At 43.1% G+C, this 16,051-nt stretch overlaps 2 protein-coding genes across 5 annotated transcripts in view; one reads left to right on the forward strand and one right to left on the reverse strand.

The window, feature by feature from the left end:
- The window catches only part of LOC110984030 (thrombospondin type-1 domain-containing protein 7A-like), a 28,993-nt gene extending 15,160 nt beyond the window's left edge, over positions 1-13,833 (forward strand). For both annotated transcript variants that reach the window (XM_022243816.2, XM_022243817.2), the window contains exons 11-23: positions 157-294; positions 518-715; positions 1,436-1,563; positions 2,713-2,869; positions 3,841-4,077; positions 4,515-4,768; positions 5,187-5,358; positions 5,924-6,042; positions 6,616-6,758; positions 7,283-7,383; positions 7,591-7,731; positions 8,361-8,612; positions 9,673-13,833. In XM_022243816.2, the coding sequence (XP_022099508.2) occupies positions 157-294; positions 518-715; positions 1,436-1,563; positions 2,713-2,869; positions 3,841-4,077; positions 4,515-4,768; positions 5,187-5,358; positions 5,924-6,042; positions 6,616-6,758; positions 7,283-7,383; positions 7,591-7,731; positions 8,361-8,612; positions 9,673-9,854 (2,222 nt within the window). In that variant the 3' untranslated portion in view covers positions 9,855-13,833. The remainder of the gene's footprint in view (positions 1-156; positions 295-517; positions 716-1,435; positions 1,564-2,712; positions 2,870-3,840; positions 4,078-4,514; positions 4,769-5,186; positions 5,359-5,923; positions 6,043-6,615; positions 6,759-7,282; positions 7,384-7,590; positions 7,732-8,360; positions 8,613-9,672) is intronic.
- The window catches only part of supt5h (SPT5 homolog, DSIF elongation factor subunit), a 55,739-nt gene continuing 53,500 nt past the window's right edge, over positions 13,813-16,051 (reverse strand). For all 3 annotated transcript variants that reach the window (XM_087131232.1, XM_022243809.2, XM_022243810.2), the window contains exon 25: positions 13,813-15,643. In XM_087131232.1, the coding sequence (XP_086987358.1) occupies positions 15,500-15,643 (144 nt within the window). In that variant the 3' untranslated portion in view covers positions 13,813-15,499. The remainder of the gene's footprint in view (positions 15,644-16,051) is intronic.

The following is a 16,051-nucleotide window of genomic DNA, read 5'->3' on the forward strand; positions in this document are numbered from 1 at the left end:
CTAGCTTGCCCTTTCTTAACGCAAGGAGAAATAAAAATGCTGAATAAACGGCTCTAAGACTTGTTTTGTTGAATCTGGTCAAACTTTTGGGATGTTGGAAATTCAGATGTCCGTTTTGACATGCCAAACCTTACATAATTTGTTGTTTTTTTACAGCTCCAGCTATAGACAACGCCGGCGAACTCTGCCCTCACATTGCTGACTCTGACCTGAGAAATTACATGTCATGCGACGACGAGACCTTTACGTATGAGTGGCAAAACGGAACCTGGCAGAGCTGTCTTCTTCAAGAAGGTTATACTTAGATTTGAGAGGACCTTTGCTTTGCCAGATATTGGTCTAGATAGATACTGTTCATGACCCCAAGTGCCGTAGATCTTTGTCCCTTCTTTACAACAAAAATTTAACAGAGACTCGCCTCCTTCTAGATAGGCTAGTCAAAGGTTTGTCTGTTTTAGTGGCCTACATTGAAATGGTGTTACTTTCAATATCAGTTTTGTCATTTATGTGACTGCAGGTGCCGAGTGTGGGCCGGGCACCATGCACCGCAGCGTGCTCTGTAGGCGCAGTGATGGCGTGTTCGTCCCTGATCATTTCTGCCAGGTGTCCGCCGCCAAGCCTGGCACGCAGCAGAGCTGTGATGTCCCCTGCCCCGTCGACTGCATCGTGTCTGAGTGGATAGACTGGTCACCCTGCACTCAAGCCTGCGGACAGGGTAAGGGATAAAAAGAGATGCAGGCCGGAAGGAGGGTTGTCAGCAAAGATTGTATAGCGCCGAAGGCGCAAGATGGATAACTCTGCCCAAAAGATTTAATTACCATGGACGCCATTTAAGCAAGTGATATGCCTGCGGTTTACGATAATGCTTAGGCGCAGGCTCACCAGGTGTACGTGCCCGCCGCGGCGCCTGTGCATTAATGTGCATTGCGCAGTCATATCGCTTGCTGAAATGGCGCCCATGCGATTACAACGTTTTACGTGTATTCACGATGAAGTTCGCCATCTTGCACCGCTAGGCGGCGCTATACCATCTTTGGTTGTCAGATTGGAGTTGTCCCTCCACCCCACACACCTGTTGAAAGGATTTATACTTCCACAAGCTCTGTTTGCCGTGCTGTCCTAGTCTCATGCCTGAACTTGAGGAGCAGTTTGTCATTACTTCTAAATACCTTACTGAATAGTGATGCATTACATAAATGTTTCAATTTCATTTGACTGAATAAAAAAATGTTTAACACATTTAATTTCAAAACAAATGAAAACACCAGAGATGAACAGTTTAAAGAAACTGCTTAAGATATTTCCATTTTCCAGATTCAGGCTTATCTTGCATTTGAAAGGTTGTGATTTGGGGCATTTAGTTCCTTGAGTCATAAATATTCATGAATGTGGTTAGCAGTTATGTAATGATATGGATATGAATATTCATGGTCAGGTATCAGGACCAGGCTGAGGAACGTTCAGCAGCAGAGTGTACATGGTGGGCGGGACTGCCCCCATTTGATTGACAGCATGATTTGCATGGAGATGCCTTGTGCCCAACTTGAGTGGGAGGTGTCACAGGTAAATGAGGCTACGTCTAAATCACTTGGCTGTGGCTTCCAATAGGGCAGGTGTCTATTGGAGTCACCACCAAGTGACTTTAACCACTTCCTGCCAGGGCAGTTATCAATGTTGATGATGCTGGGGCAGGATATTTATCACTTTTTTCTGTTTTCATAATTCTTTAAAAATCTTCATTTACTGCACACTTGCACCCACACAAAGAATTGTTTGGTCTCCACTCTAGCCTGACAGACAAAATCTATTGATGCCTGAGTTTTTCAGCCAGGCGTGCTGCCTAGTAAAAAGAGCCCAGATTGTGCGGTTTCAATATGTAACATTCTTTTGTTCAAGAACCTGGCACAGTGCGCTGCTGACCTCTTTTCAATAGGGGCCAGATTAGCATGCAGCGGTGCTGTGTGGCTCATCGCTGCGGTGGTGGAGCGCCTTTGTTCCCGGTGGTAATCCACTCGCTGTAAATGCCCCAAACCGTGGTATACTGTTTAAAAACAAGGCTGGATTATCTCCACTATTGAGAATGAAAAAATGTCGGTAATGCCCAGCAGCCTGGTCTTTTGTTCCAATTACGGTCTTTTGTTACAAGGCCCAGTTCCCTTTGTCTGAGTTCGAAGACCCCGGCCACTCATATAAAGCACATGTGTCTGGTACCGGAATCCCCGGCAGGAAGTGGTTAAGTCAAGCATGCAGCATTGCGTGTGTGCATGCACGTGGTTAAAGCTTCTGTAGGAATATATGCGATGACCGTGGCCAAGGCGGTCCACACGTTGGTGTTGTTTACATTTAGTCACGGTGAAAAGGTCTATTGGTCAAAGAGGGATTCCATAAGTGTTGCACTGAGCAGCTTTATTTGGGGTTAGAGTTCATATGGGGCCAGATTGTTTCACGCAGATCCGGATCGCAATCAGTGATCCATCATTGACTCACTGACACCAAACTCACCCAATGGATGGCACCCATCAGCTGTGGCATCACCGAACGAGATCCAGATCGCAATCAGTGATCCATCATTGACTCACTGACACCAAACTCACCCAATGGATGGCACCCACCAGCTGTGGGATAACTAAACGAGATCCAGATCTGCATGAAACAAGCTGCCCCTTTGTTGTACTCTCACTTTAAGCAATCAGTAAATGTTTTTGTTGGCAGTGGGGTCCCTGTGAGTCTATTGATCCGCGCAGCAATTGCGGCAGTGGAGCACAGACACGGAGAGTGTCCTGCAAGGCTGGGGACAACTTTGAAGAGGAGTGCGAGGAACGGCTCCCCAAGCCCGATGCCAGCAGGGGCTGTGTACTACCTTGTCCAGGTCAGTCAACTTTCCTGTCTTGAAATTTGAGAGGAAAATGGGCTGATGTGTTTTATTTAATACTTTGTTGAAGACAGTGTTGTAGTCGAGTACATTTCCAGGAGTAGGAGTATAAGTACTTTTGCACGAGTATGGGTGTGAGTACTTCTGCACGAGTATGGATGTGAGTACTTCTGCACGTGTATGGTTGTGGGTACTTCTGCACAAGTATGGTGTGAGCACTTCTGCATGAGTGTGGGTGTGAGTACTTCTGCATGAGTGTGGGTGTGAGTACTTCTGCATGAGTATGGATGTTAGTACTTCTACACGAGTATGGGTGTGAGTACTTCTGCATGAGTATGGATGTTAGTACTTCTACACGAGTATGGGTGTGAGCACTTCTTCATGAGCATGGGTGTGAGTACTTCTACACGAGTATGGGTGTGAGCACTTCTTCATGAGCATGGGTGTGAGTACTTCTGCTTGAGTATGGGTGTGAGTACTTCTACACGAGTATGGGTGTGAGCACTTCTTCATGAGTATGGGTGTGAGTACTTCTGCATGAGTATGGGTGTGAGTACTTCTGCATGAGTATGGGTGTGGGTACTTCTGCATGACTATGGGTGTGAGCATTTCTGCATGACTATGGGTGTGAGCATTTCTGCATGAGTATGGGTGTGGGTACTTCTGCATGACTATGGGTGTGAGCATTTCTGCATGACTATGGGTGTGAGCATTTCTGCATGAGTATGGGTGTGGGTACTTCTGCATGACTATGGGTGTGAGTTTTTGAGCATGGAACTTATGATATATGAGTATTGTATGCAAGAATGAGTATGCTTTTGTGATTGTGAGTACGAGTACTACTTCCAAAAAAGTACTCGATCATGAGTTCTACAATGCTGGTTGAAAGTTGTGTTCCTTCAAGGTGATGGATCAGATTGCCAGTCGGTATTAAGATGATGCACTGTTTTTCTCTTTCCTGTTTTCAGGGGACTGCGTCATGACCGACTGGTCGGATCAGACGCACTGCCCCTCCCCCTGCCAGCAGAACAGCAGCAAGTCGCAGATCCGCTCTGTCATCCGGCACCCGATGGCGACAGGGGAACAGTGTGGGGACCTGACTCAGACTGTGCTGTGCACTGGGGCTGACTGCATTGCTGACGGGTACCGGCTGGTGACGGGCGAGTGGATCCACTGCAAAGCCGTCAGCGGGGAATGTGGCACAGGTGAGGGGGGCTGGATGTCAGTTTTGCATGGTTTTAAACGGTGGTGGGTGAATGGGACCAATGCAAGGCCGTCAGTGGGTATCCCTCTTGACCAGAATTATCCCCTTATTGGTTGAAAAGGGCCATGTTAGTTGGGAGTGTTTATTTTCTTGGTAGTGACGCGACAGTAACATGTGCATTTCATAGTCGTTTATGAACCAGCAAAGTACAGTTCTCACCAAAGGAGCCTCCACTAAATCACTTGTGCAAGGCTCAGACATGATCATTCCCTTTAAGAATGTGTTCATAAATCGTCAGCTGATTAAATATCCTGAAAAGTCACAAAATTTTAATGTTGTCATTGTTCCAACCCCTCTGTTAGAGGTTTTCAGGAATTCTCTTCACTTCTGCCTTCCTGTGATCATGCTCAGAAAGTCTCGGCGATTTACTTTTTTCAGGCATTAGGCAACGGACTTTCAACTGTGTCAATGCCAGAGGCTTCCCCGTGTCCATGCACCACTGCCCCTTTGAGAACATTACCACCAGCGAGACCTGCGATGTACCATGCTCTGTCACCTGCGAACCAGGGAAGTACTCTGACTGGTCCCCATGCAGTGAGACCTGTGGGCTGACAGGGGTCATGGAGAGGTCAAGGGTCATGGAATCTTTATACCCTGGCAAGAAATGCTCCCAGAAGTTCACTTTAAGTCAGGTAAAATTAAAACTGGAAATTCCTGTTTTGCTGTTCTGGCCGAAGTTGCTTATGCTTTCTGTTTCTGCGAGTGCCAATAAACCTTTGTCATGTCTGTGTAGGCAGTGTAATAAGAACCAAGGTCCAGGTCTAGATGATGTTGATTGAGGAGAGTGTGGCCCAGGGGCTAGGGTATGAAACTTACAGGTCTCAGGGTTAGAGGTTCCAATACAATTGTTGGCCATGTTTTGTGTCCTTGAGCAAGCCATTTTACTTGAATTCATTTCTTTCCTCCTTGATGTGGGATACTGGTATCAGGTGGGTGTAACTGTCTATGTGCTAGAGGAAATTTTTCTCAGTTATTTCTGTGCCATGGAAATGGAGCGTACACCAAACCTGATTAAAGTCACATCGACTCTGCTTCCATTTCTTCCCCCAGACGATGCCGTGCAACTCGGTTCCCTGTCACACCTATGCATGGGAACGGAGCTTCTGGAGCGAGTGCCGGTTTGAGACAGCGCGCGGGTGCGGCTTTGGGGAGCGCACGCGGTTCGTTGAGTGTCTGCGCAGCGACGGGCTCACTGTGGATCACGAGTACTGCATAATACAAGGTGTGGAGAGAGAAATCAGCTTTCTACCTTACAGCTTAAACATTTAGTCCCTTTCAAGAAAAACTTCTGAGGTCTTTTACCAAATTTGCACCTTCTCTCAGCAATTCTGTTGCTACACTTTGGTGGAGATTCTTCCTGAGTTGGCTGTCTGGATGTGGATTACTTTTTTTCCGTGTTTTTTTAATGGAAATCTTACCCTGTTTATAATAGTCTATCTGTTTGAATAACAACTCACATCTGGTTGTATAATAATGCTCGTATGGGTCTTGCGCACAGGATGTTTTTGAAGAATCTGTTCTGAAAAGTCTTTTCAAATTTCACATTGAGCTACTTTGGAAGAGAAAATGTGGCAAGCCACTAATTTTGAACCGTCAAGACTTGATATTACAATTCTGCAGAATTTTCCAAATTTTTGTAGCCATCCCTCGATAGTCAAGAAATCCTAGCTGTCAGCTTTTGAGCAAAATTTGGAACTCTTGGGTGTCCCTTTTTGTAGTACAAATCACAGGTATGTAGATATTTAACCCTCGCAGTGATTTCAAGCTAACTTTTTGTTATTTCAAAGAATTCCCAGACGCTCAAAATCCAAATGCCATGAACCTGTTCCTTTCCACTGCCAATGCGACAGTGTTAAACATCGAGACATCACAGCGTTGTGAGAAGCCTTGTCCTGGAGACTGCATGGTGAGTGCAAGGCCGTAGTGGAGGATTTGCACCACCTCTGATTGTAGTCCCCATGAACCAGCAAAGCAAAGCCTAGTTTCCATATCTGTACAGAGAGATACAGGCCATTTCCGAAATGGACTTCCAGAGCTACGGCTAGGTCTATCATATGCGCATCTCCGCATATTTCCAATGTGAAGACCTAGACCTAGACAACAGATGTGGATGCAACCATAGATAGCATCATTTGCATCTGATGCAAAGAGAGATGCAGACGGTCTGCAAAGTTTGGTCATTGTCAACTTTGTCGACCATCTGCATCAAGTTGTTAGAGTGGACCCATTTAAACATGCATGGTGAAATATATAACATTGTCTCGTTTGATTACTGCTCATGTTGACCATTTTCTCCTTACAATTAAGAAATGAGACCCCAGTTGTCAACAGAAGTGCCCATCTTCTCATGATATTAAAGTAAACCTTACGAATGGTATACCCAACCGAGGTTCCGATTAGTTGAATGCTTTGATTTTGCCATTGTGATTAACTTTCATTGTCACTTCCTGATGACTAATCCATTTGCTTGAATCGTCAGATGTCTCCGTGGAGTCCTCAGACCCCCTGCTACGGTTCCTGCTACTCTCAGAGTGACCCGCCCTATGTCACAAGATCAAGGGCAGTTACCAGGCCGGCCAGGCCTGGCGGAGTGCCTTGTCCTGAAAATCTCATTGATCAGAGGTAAGCAACACTCCTGTCAGCCAAAAGACACCAGATCTGAAGCCTAAAAATCGTTTGCTTAGCAGCACCATGAAATTAGGTCCAGAGAGTAGAAACCGTCCTGTGCAGGTTACTTGTTGGCACTGCCACCAGCAGCTTGTTTCATGAAACTTCCAAGCAGGGATATCTGCTAAGCTTGGAAAGCATTCGCTCAGCAAAAAGGGTTACTGGTCAAACATATCAGGCAATCTGTATTGTGATTGGTGTTAAAGATTGATAGATTGTGAAGGAGATTGCTTCTTCTGAAGACAATGAGAGTGTCTTATTAGGAACCTCAAGGGTTGACTCCTATGTTTGGTTCTTCGTAGAACTTTCTACCTTCACAGAAAAGATTTTTTACTACTGCGATCGCTCCACAATTCACTTTTAGACCATTTGAAGTTTGACAGAAAACTGTCACCTGTGGTGGTAGTGACAGATTTGACTCATGATTTTATTTCAGGGATGGTCAAAATTTCAGTTTCTTTTTGTTTTTCTGTGCACAGGTCATGCCCATCAGATCAAGCAGTCTGCCCCAATTTCACCTGGCAGACTGGCCCCTTTGATACAGGGACCAAGAGCAGAGAGGTCTGGTGCCAGATAGAAGGTACATGCTGCAGCATTTGCTTGGCATGTGGGGATCCATCTTAAATGTTTCATGGATTAATTTCTTCACTGAAATTTGTTTTAAAAAATTTTTGATTATTGCTGACTTGTTCAGGAATTACAGCATCAGTAATTTCCTGGTATTATAAAGTCTTAGTTGTAGCTTCAAAATAACCGATCCATTGTTGAAAATATCTGATGCCTTTAGATGGTTCCACGGTCTTAAATGTGACTGGAGGTTGCGTTGATGCTTTGAGGCCATCGCCTGTCCTTGACTGCAACCCTCAATGCACTGCACTGGGCGCCGTCTGCGACCAGGGCAGTTGCCGTTGTGCCGAGGGTTTTGAAGGTAAGATTGGATTGAGAGATTTTGTTCAGGACTGATTTTCTCGTGTGGCTGTGGATGAGAAGAAACTGAAATGGCCGATGAATGGATTTTTAAAGAGGTACCGTATGGCAGTTTGACAGTAAAGATACATTCCAATGGAGCTGAGACATTGTTGCCAGTGTTACGAGAGGAAATGGAGGTGGTTTAATCTGCCGTGACGCAAAGATGCTTTAAGTACGATCTATCTCGTACTCCTTGCCAAATATTTTGTGTCCAGGGCTTACTCAAGGCAGTAAGTATGCAAGAAAATCAGTTATACTCGTAACCATCACCTTGCTTTATTTCTTGAACTTGTTAACTTATCTGAAGTGGTGCAGTTCATACATCTGATCACCTGAGGGCGCTATTGCATGGTACCATGGACTCGACAATCTAATATACTCTAGTATCTTATATTAGGCATCTGAAAATGATATACATGTATGTAGCTCAAAAATAGACTCAAGATTTGACTCGTTTCAGTGAGCAGACTGGAATTGGATTAGTAGTACCTAAACCTTTAATCTTGCTTTTCTGGGCCTGTGGTGATATGAACCTTTTTTGTTGAATTTTTGAGACTTGACATCCGGTTTTCATCCTTTTGACCACAGGCAATGGTCACACTTGCTTCCCGATCAGCGGCTGCGTCACGGATGACCACTGTCCACTCCCCCACTTTGTGTGTAATCAGTACGGCCAATGCACCTGTGGGTCCGGCTTCGGGTTAGACATTGCATCTGGGTTGTGTGTGGAGTCCAATGTCATCCCCGAAGGCAATGGCCCTGCCAGTCCGACAAAATCCCGAACAGATGACAGGAATAATAGGGGAAATAATAACGTGGAACAGTATGAGAGTAAATCTGGTGAGTAGAAATTTGAGTGTTTTTCAAAGTCAGCTTGGACATTAGGATGACTTGTTTTCATCTTTGCAGGCACAGGGAAAGCATTCAGTAAAAATTTTCTATGTACACTGAAGCGCAAATTATAAAGAATGGAGCCTTTGGCATTATGTTATACATGGGTTAGTAAAACAGTATGCTTATCGTTTTTACAACTGCTTTTTAATAACCTGGGCTCTCTGACAGCAGTGTTGTAGTCGAGATTTCTTAAGACCATCAAAGGCCCCATCAGACCGTCAAAAGGACTCATAGACCATCAAAAGGCCCCATCAGACTGTAAAAAGTCCCCATCAGACCGTCAAAAGGCCCCATCAGACCGTTAAAAGGCCCCATCAGACCGTCAAAAGGCCCCATCAGACCGTCAAAAGGCTCCATAGACCATCAAAAGGCCCCATCACACAGTCAAAAGGCCTCATAGACCATCGAAAGGCCCCATCAGACCGTTAAAAGTCCCCATCAGACTGTCAAAAGACCCCATCAGACCGTTAAAAGGCCCCATCAGACCGTCAAAAGGCCCGCACAGACTGTCAAAAGGCCCCATCAGACCGTCAAAAGGCCTCATAGACTATCAAAAGGCCCCATTACACAATCAAAAGGCCCCATCAGACCGTTAAAAGTCCCCATTAGACTGTCAAAAGGCCCCATCAGACCGTTAAAAGGCCCCATCAGACAGTCAAAAGGCCCCATCAGACTGTCAAAAGGCTTCATAGACCATCAAAAGGCCCCATCACACAGTCAAAAGGCCCCATCAGACCGTCAGAAGACCGATATAAGACCTCTAGTCTGAATTCAAATCACAAGCTGTTCTTATTCAACTTAACTGCAACCAAAACATTCCTCTGTCACCATTACTTGTGACTGGTCCTGTGTGTGGTCTTATGTCTGGACTTGTGAAAGGTCTGGTGATGGTCTTGATTGCAACACTTTTGGACAGGCCATTATTAACTCTGTTGAAATGCTGTGGAGGGTGGAGTAGAGCAAGGGTTAATGAATGCGCTATTTCTTCTTTCCTGCCCCTGTCTAGACTTCTGGAAGTGGATCCTCATCGCCAGCCTGCTCATGTTGGCCCTGCTGGTGGTTATCGTCGGTGTCTTTCTCATCAGGAGGCGGAGGGCAAGAGAGGTAGGCTTCAACCCCATCCCGACAATCAGCGACTCAGACTTCCCACTGACCAAGATGGTCAAAGATGTCGTTACCAAATGCTGAGGACAGGATTTCCACAGCCAATGAAAAGGCTAGTATGTTGTTCTATTGAACTTATTTTTTTTGGTTACAGTCTTTAAGAATTGATTTATGCAGTGACTTTTCTTTGATACTGGTTAAGGTCAATTTGGAATCAGTTTGGTTGAAGAAATTGACTGGAGTGGGGTTTAAACCTCCAGCCTCACCATGGGAGTTGTTTTGCCATGTTCAGCCTTAAATTGGCAAACAAAGCAGAAAGGTTGTCTTGAAATTCTTATCAAGGTTCAAGGTTTTCTCTTTTTATTCCGGGAAGGGGAGGAATTTTTTGCTATGGGTTTTTGAAAGAGTGACTGGTGTCAGACAAAATAAGATTAAAATTTGTTTGTGTAAAAATTTCAGAATTTTATCAACTTCATTTTTTTAAATTGAGGCTGATACCTGTCACTGATTGCCACAAGGTGTTGCTTTCTAGAATTCTATGATTAGAGTTGTTAGTTTTATTTAGTAATGCAAGTAACCTTTTGTCAAATAATGCTGTCAAAAACGAGTACCAAAACTGGTGTCAACATCTGCCGCCCATACCTATTTCCAGACCTGTCTCAAAAACCTCACAACCCGGAACCAGCTTTCCAAGCCTGCCATCGGAATCTAGTGTCAAAACCTGGCATTAGAATGTGTCAGAACCTGTCATCGAAACTCCCACTAAACCTGCCATCAAACCTTGTGTCAAAAACCTCCCATGACTATCTGCCATCCAAACCGTACGTCAAAAACCTCCCATTACTATCTGCCATCCAAACTGTATGACAAAAACCTCCCATGACTATCTGCTATCCAAACCGTACGTAAAAAACCTCCCATGACTATCTGCCATCCAAACCGTACGTCAAAAACCTCCCATTACTATCTGCCATCCAAACCGTACGTCAAAAACCTCCCATTACTATCTGCCATCCAAACCGTACGTCAAAAACCTCCCATTACTATCTGCCATCCAAACCATACGTCAAAAACCTCCCATGACTATCTGCCATCCAAACCGTACGTCAAAAACCTCCCATGACTATCTGCCATCCAAACCGTATGTCAAAAACCTCCCATTACTATCTGCCATCCAAATCGTACGTCAAAACCCTCCCATTACTATCTGCCATCCAAACCGTACGTCAAAACCTCCCATTATTATCTGCCATTAATACCTTGAGTAAAATCCCCTCTATCAAAGCCTGCCATCAAAAACTTTTCATAAATACCTCAGACAGTCTCCCTATATGCATCAGTGTTCAGTAGACTGAACACTGATAATACCCTCACCTTCCGGCTTGAGCAATAGTCGCGTCCATTCTCCTGAGCCGGTCTTAAATGCACGTTTAAGACCGGTCAAGTTAATACTTTTTTTCCCCTGATTAAAACCTGCCATCCATACCTGGTGTGAAAACCTCCATGAAAACCTGCCATCAAATACTGGTGACAAAACTTCCCATCGAAACCTAACATCAGACCAGGTGTCAAAATCTGCCATCAAATCTGTCATCAAATCTACCTTCAGACATCCCCCATAAACCTATTGTCAGAAACTGCCGTCAAAACACTCTGTGAAAACCTGGGCTGCATTCATACTACTTATAACATTCCTGAATACATCGAACACTGTTGAAGTTTTCTGTGTAAGGCCCGTACTGTCATGAGAATGTGCTATTGAATGCAACCCTGCCTTCAAAACCAGCCTTGAAAACCTCGCATGAAACATGGCTTCAAGACCTGGCATCACATCGTCTGTCAGAACTTGCTATCAAAATCTGAAATCCGAATCTGGCACCAAGACCAGCAAAGCATGTCATCCTTATCTGGCATCAATCTCATTTCCTAACCTGACGTCAAAAAGTCATGTCAAAATCCGGCATTGTTATCTGACATCCACAATTGAATGCAACTATTGCCTGGATATTCTAGACCTGTGGCCAATTTCATAGAGCTGCTTAAGCACAAATTTTCCTTAAGCATGAAAAAAACCTTGCTTAAAAAACAAAGGTTACCAGCTCAAACTCTATGTGATTGTTATGCTAAGCAAAAGACAACTAAATACGATCCCAAAGCATTATACATCACATGGAGTTTTGGCTGGCTACCTGATTTATCAAGTAAGGCCTTTTTTGCGCTTAAGCAAATTTTGTGCTTAAGTAGCTCCATGAAATAGGCCCCTTGGTCATAGATGTGTCAAATTCTGTTATGGCCTTCAAACTCCATGTTATTTAGAACAATTATTGGAGGGTTGGTATCAAAAACAGTGTTTTTGTGTTTGAAAAATTTCTGGAAGTAAACAGTGTCAATGCCTTCAAGTAGTAGATTTTTTGGTATAAATATTCACCTCACAAGGAAAGTTCCCTTCGATACTTGCCATAGGTGGTGGATTTATTTTAGTATGTATAGCAATGTGTTTATAGATTTTGGTCCAAGTATAATTGTTTCTAGGGGTGTGTGTTTTATTTATTTATTATGTTCTTTTGCAGTAAAAATCCCTGCAGGGTTAAACCTGAAGGTCAAAAGCAGTTACTTAAAGTTTACATTGTTAATATAATATCGGGCAAACATATTTGCAGTGTACAAAGCGTATACCAATAGATACACTGATTTAAATCAATTTACCGCAGTACTTATGATGTGGTTTTAACGGAAGAGAACGTAGAAATCCCCCCCCCCCAAAAAAAAAAGAAAATTGGGGGCATTTGTTTTGTTTTTCTGTGTATGACTATTGCAATTAAAATGCTAAAAAACAGATCTCTCTCTTCAATGCCCACAGGTGCATGAGAGTTAAGTGTGCAAATCGTCGATTACACCACAAAGTGACATGTAGTTTCGCTTGATACGTCACTTTGTGGTGCAACCGATGAAAATTTCTGTACATGCACACAGGCTGATCCAAATGTTTTTTGAAGTATGGTGCAGCCAACGTTCGTCAAGAATAATTTGGTGTCCAAACTGCAGATGCACGTACCAGTCTGTAGAAGTGACATCATTTGAGAGAGAGCAATAAATTTCTGCTTTGAGTCCACTTACGGTTGATTCCACTGTGCCTGATGTCATAGAACTATGACTTGTTTTTAAAAACGTGTTTAACATCATTTTCTACGTTCATTGGGGGTGTATTAGTTTTGGGCAAAATGTTTTATTTATAACATTATAACATTCTTGTACTTCATGTCATGTTTTTGATTTGGATGTGGACAAAATCTTGTAAAAGATTACTTTCATAATAGTTTGATGTTGTTTAGTTGGTGCAAAATAGATTACGTTTTGCCTTTCTGTGTATACAAATTTCCACTCTCAAAGGTTAATACCACTTCAAGGAAATTTGAATTCAATGTAACTCTGACAGCCGGTGATGTTTCGGTCAATTCCTCAGATTACATATTACCTTAAATATCAATGTTTTTCCCGAGATTTATGACTTATCTTCACAGGTTCATCACAGGTACAGTGTAGTTTTTTATGTTACTATCATCTCTATCAAGAAAGTACCCCGTAATGCTTGAAGCTAAGAACTCAGCTGTACAACTTACATACCTGTCTGGCAATATTACCAAATGACTTCCTCTGTTGTGCTGTTGAACATTTTTTCTGAAACTTTGGAGAAATACTTAAAAACACCAAAACTGTGTTTTCTTTTTTTAAAAATTAAGATCATGCCAAATACAGTGTAGCTCATTTTGTATATTTTATAGCAGTTTGTATCCATTTACATATTTTTTATACTCCAGTTAATGTTTATATTTACCTATCAAGATTTTTCAAAGCTAACAGTTTCGAAATTGGCAATCTGGTCAAAGCTATGTACTTGGATATATGCGTATATTTAAATGTTTTTTCTTTTCCGTTCTGAGTTTTCAAAACAGACCTTGCGTAAGCATGTGTATACTACTGTTTTTGTTTATTGAAAATGACAATCTTGCCCAATACACATCTGTGTACATAAATATGCGAATAAAATTGGACATTTTGACAAGCCATGCTAGCTTGTTTACTTTATTCTGGTACAGCAAAAAATTAAACAGTAATTTTAATATAAAATTTTTGTATGGTTTTCCAGTGCTTGAGCTTGTAATTTTAAAACCAACGAAATCCCTGTGAAATGATTTTGTAACAGTAATAAATAACTCAAAATCTTGGGTTGTGAAGGTAAGGTGTTTAGGAATTTGATCAGTTGAAAGCTCATTCTGAAAGGGGAAAAATATGCTTTCTATTCAAAGAGGTGCTACCTTTACAGTTGAGTAAAAAGTCCTGCAAATGGGTTAAAAAATAACGTTCCCGTTCCGTCCGACCGTTCCCACTGGAACGCTGGACTTCCATCAGACCGTTCCAGGCAGCAATCCATTGGGAACACGTGCTCCCCAGTGGAATGGTCCCGCAGTTACATTTGCAACCGGAAAGAAAGATTTCTGGAATTCATTATCTAGACCCTGCGTCTGAAGCACGGCAGCTGGATGGAACGCAGCATTTCTGATTTCTTCCTCATGAAGGTTAACTTTTCTCCAGTTTTTCTTTCCCATAATCACCATGACGTGGCTTACCATGCAATGACTTAAGAGTATATCTGGACATCGTTAATTTTAATATGTTAATGTTAACGTCAGTACTTGTGAGTGTTTTATCCATCGTCCGGCTTGCGTGGTAGAGGAATAAGTTGTATGTGTGGGAAAGCCATGATGACCTACATTGTCAGCAGCAAGTAAAAAAAAAAAAATCTTCAGGATGACAAAAAAAGGCATTTATGAATAGTCACGTCCGAATTTGTTTTAAAAAAAAATGGCGCACATTTAAGTTTGATACTTATGGTATGCTAAAATGCTAACTGCACGGCTTGACTGAGAAACGATACTATACACTATTTACACTGATGTTTTCCAATGAGAAACAACGGTACTGTCTGGAATAACAAATACCACCACCAACTGATCTCACTTTGTGAGAGGCAGGGAGGGAGGTTAGCATGCCCACAACATGGATAAGTTGTATGTGTGGGACAACCAACATGGCTGCTGGATGTCCACAGGTAAACACAACAGTGTGAGTGATGGAAACAGGTTCAGTATTCGCACCTGTTTGTTTCACACAGATTCTGATCTCAATTGGTAATCTGTCGTTGGTTCACTGACATCAGAACCTGTCTCATGGATGGAGCGAACCAGTGTTTGGAATTAGTGATCCAGATCTGTTTGAAACAAATGAACCCATAAAGGACTACAAACCAGGGTGCAATTTCCAAACAAGCTGTTAAACAACAAACTCTTGCTTAATGACTATGTGCTTAGCCAATATTAATAGTGTATCACTTTCAACCAACAGTCAAACTGTGACCTTTTTGGCTGGTAAACTGGCTTGCTAAGCAAATATTTGCAGAGCTAAGCAGCTTTCTGGACTCATGAACTCTGTGAAAATTTGGCCTTATTTGATTTACAACAAAAAAACCATGAGCCAATACAGGCTATTCACACTAGAGCGCCACCAAGAGTTTGCAAGGCGTTGACCAATCACAATGTGCGAAATCTGTCAACCAAATGCGCGTTTGAAAAAGGTCGACAGATTTCGCGCATTGCGATTAGCCAACGCATTGCAAACTCTTGGTGGCGCACTATTATGACATGTACTCATCCATGGTCAAAATATTACTTTTAGTCTTTGTGCAGCTTGGCCAGTACTCGAAGGTTGAGGATCTTGAAGTCGGATGGTCCGTCCATCTTGACGATGCCATCGTCATTGTCGATGCTGATCAGTACGCCGGTCTGGTCACGATCGTCACCGTCGATGACTTTTACCTGATGGGAAGAGAACGGGAAAACTGTGTCACAGACTTGGTCAAATTAAACAGAGCGCATGGGGGGCATGCAACGTATGGGCTGGTGGCTACTCTAATCCGATAGACAACATCTATTGATGCCCGAGTATTTCAGCCAGGCCTGCCGCCTTGTAAATACAGCCCAGATTGTGCAGTGTTATGTAATTTTCTTTTGTTCCCGAAACTGGCCCAGTGCGCTACTGCCGTCCTTACAATGCGGACCAGATTAGCCTGCAGTGGTATTTTATTGCTCAACCCTGGAGCGCTAGAGCGCTTTTGTCCCTAGGGGTAATCTGCTCGCGCTGAATGCCACAAACAGTGGTAGAATCATTCTAAACAACGACGGATTTCCTCCGCTTTTGACAACTGAAACAATGTTGGCAATTCC

Source organism: Acanthaster planci, linkage group LG21 (genome assembly GCF_054643075.1).
Source record: "Acanthaster planci isolate LZ-2023a linkage group LG21, COTS_SCS, whole genome shotgun sequence".
In the NCBI taxonomy this organism is placed as follows: Eukaryota; Metazoa; Echinodermata; class Asteroidea; order Valvatida; family Acanthasteridae; genus Acanthaster; species Acanthaster planci.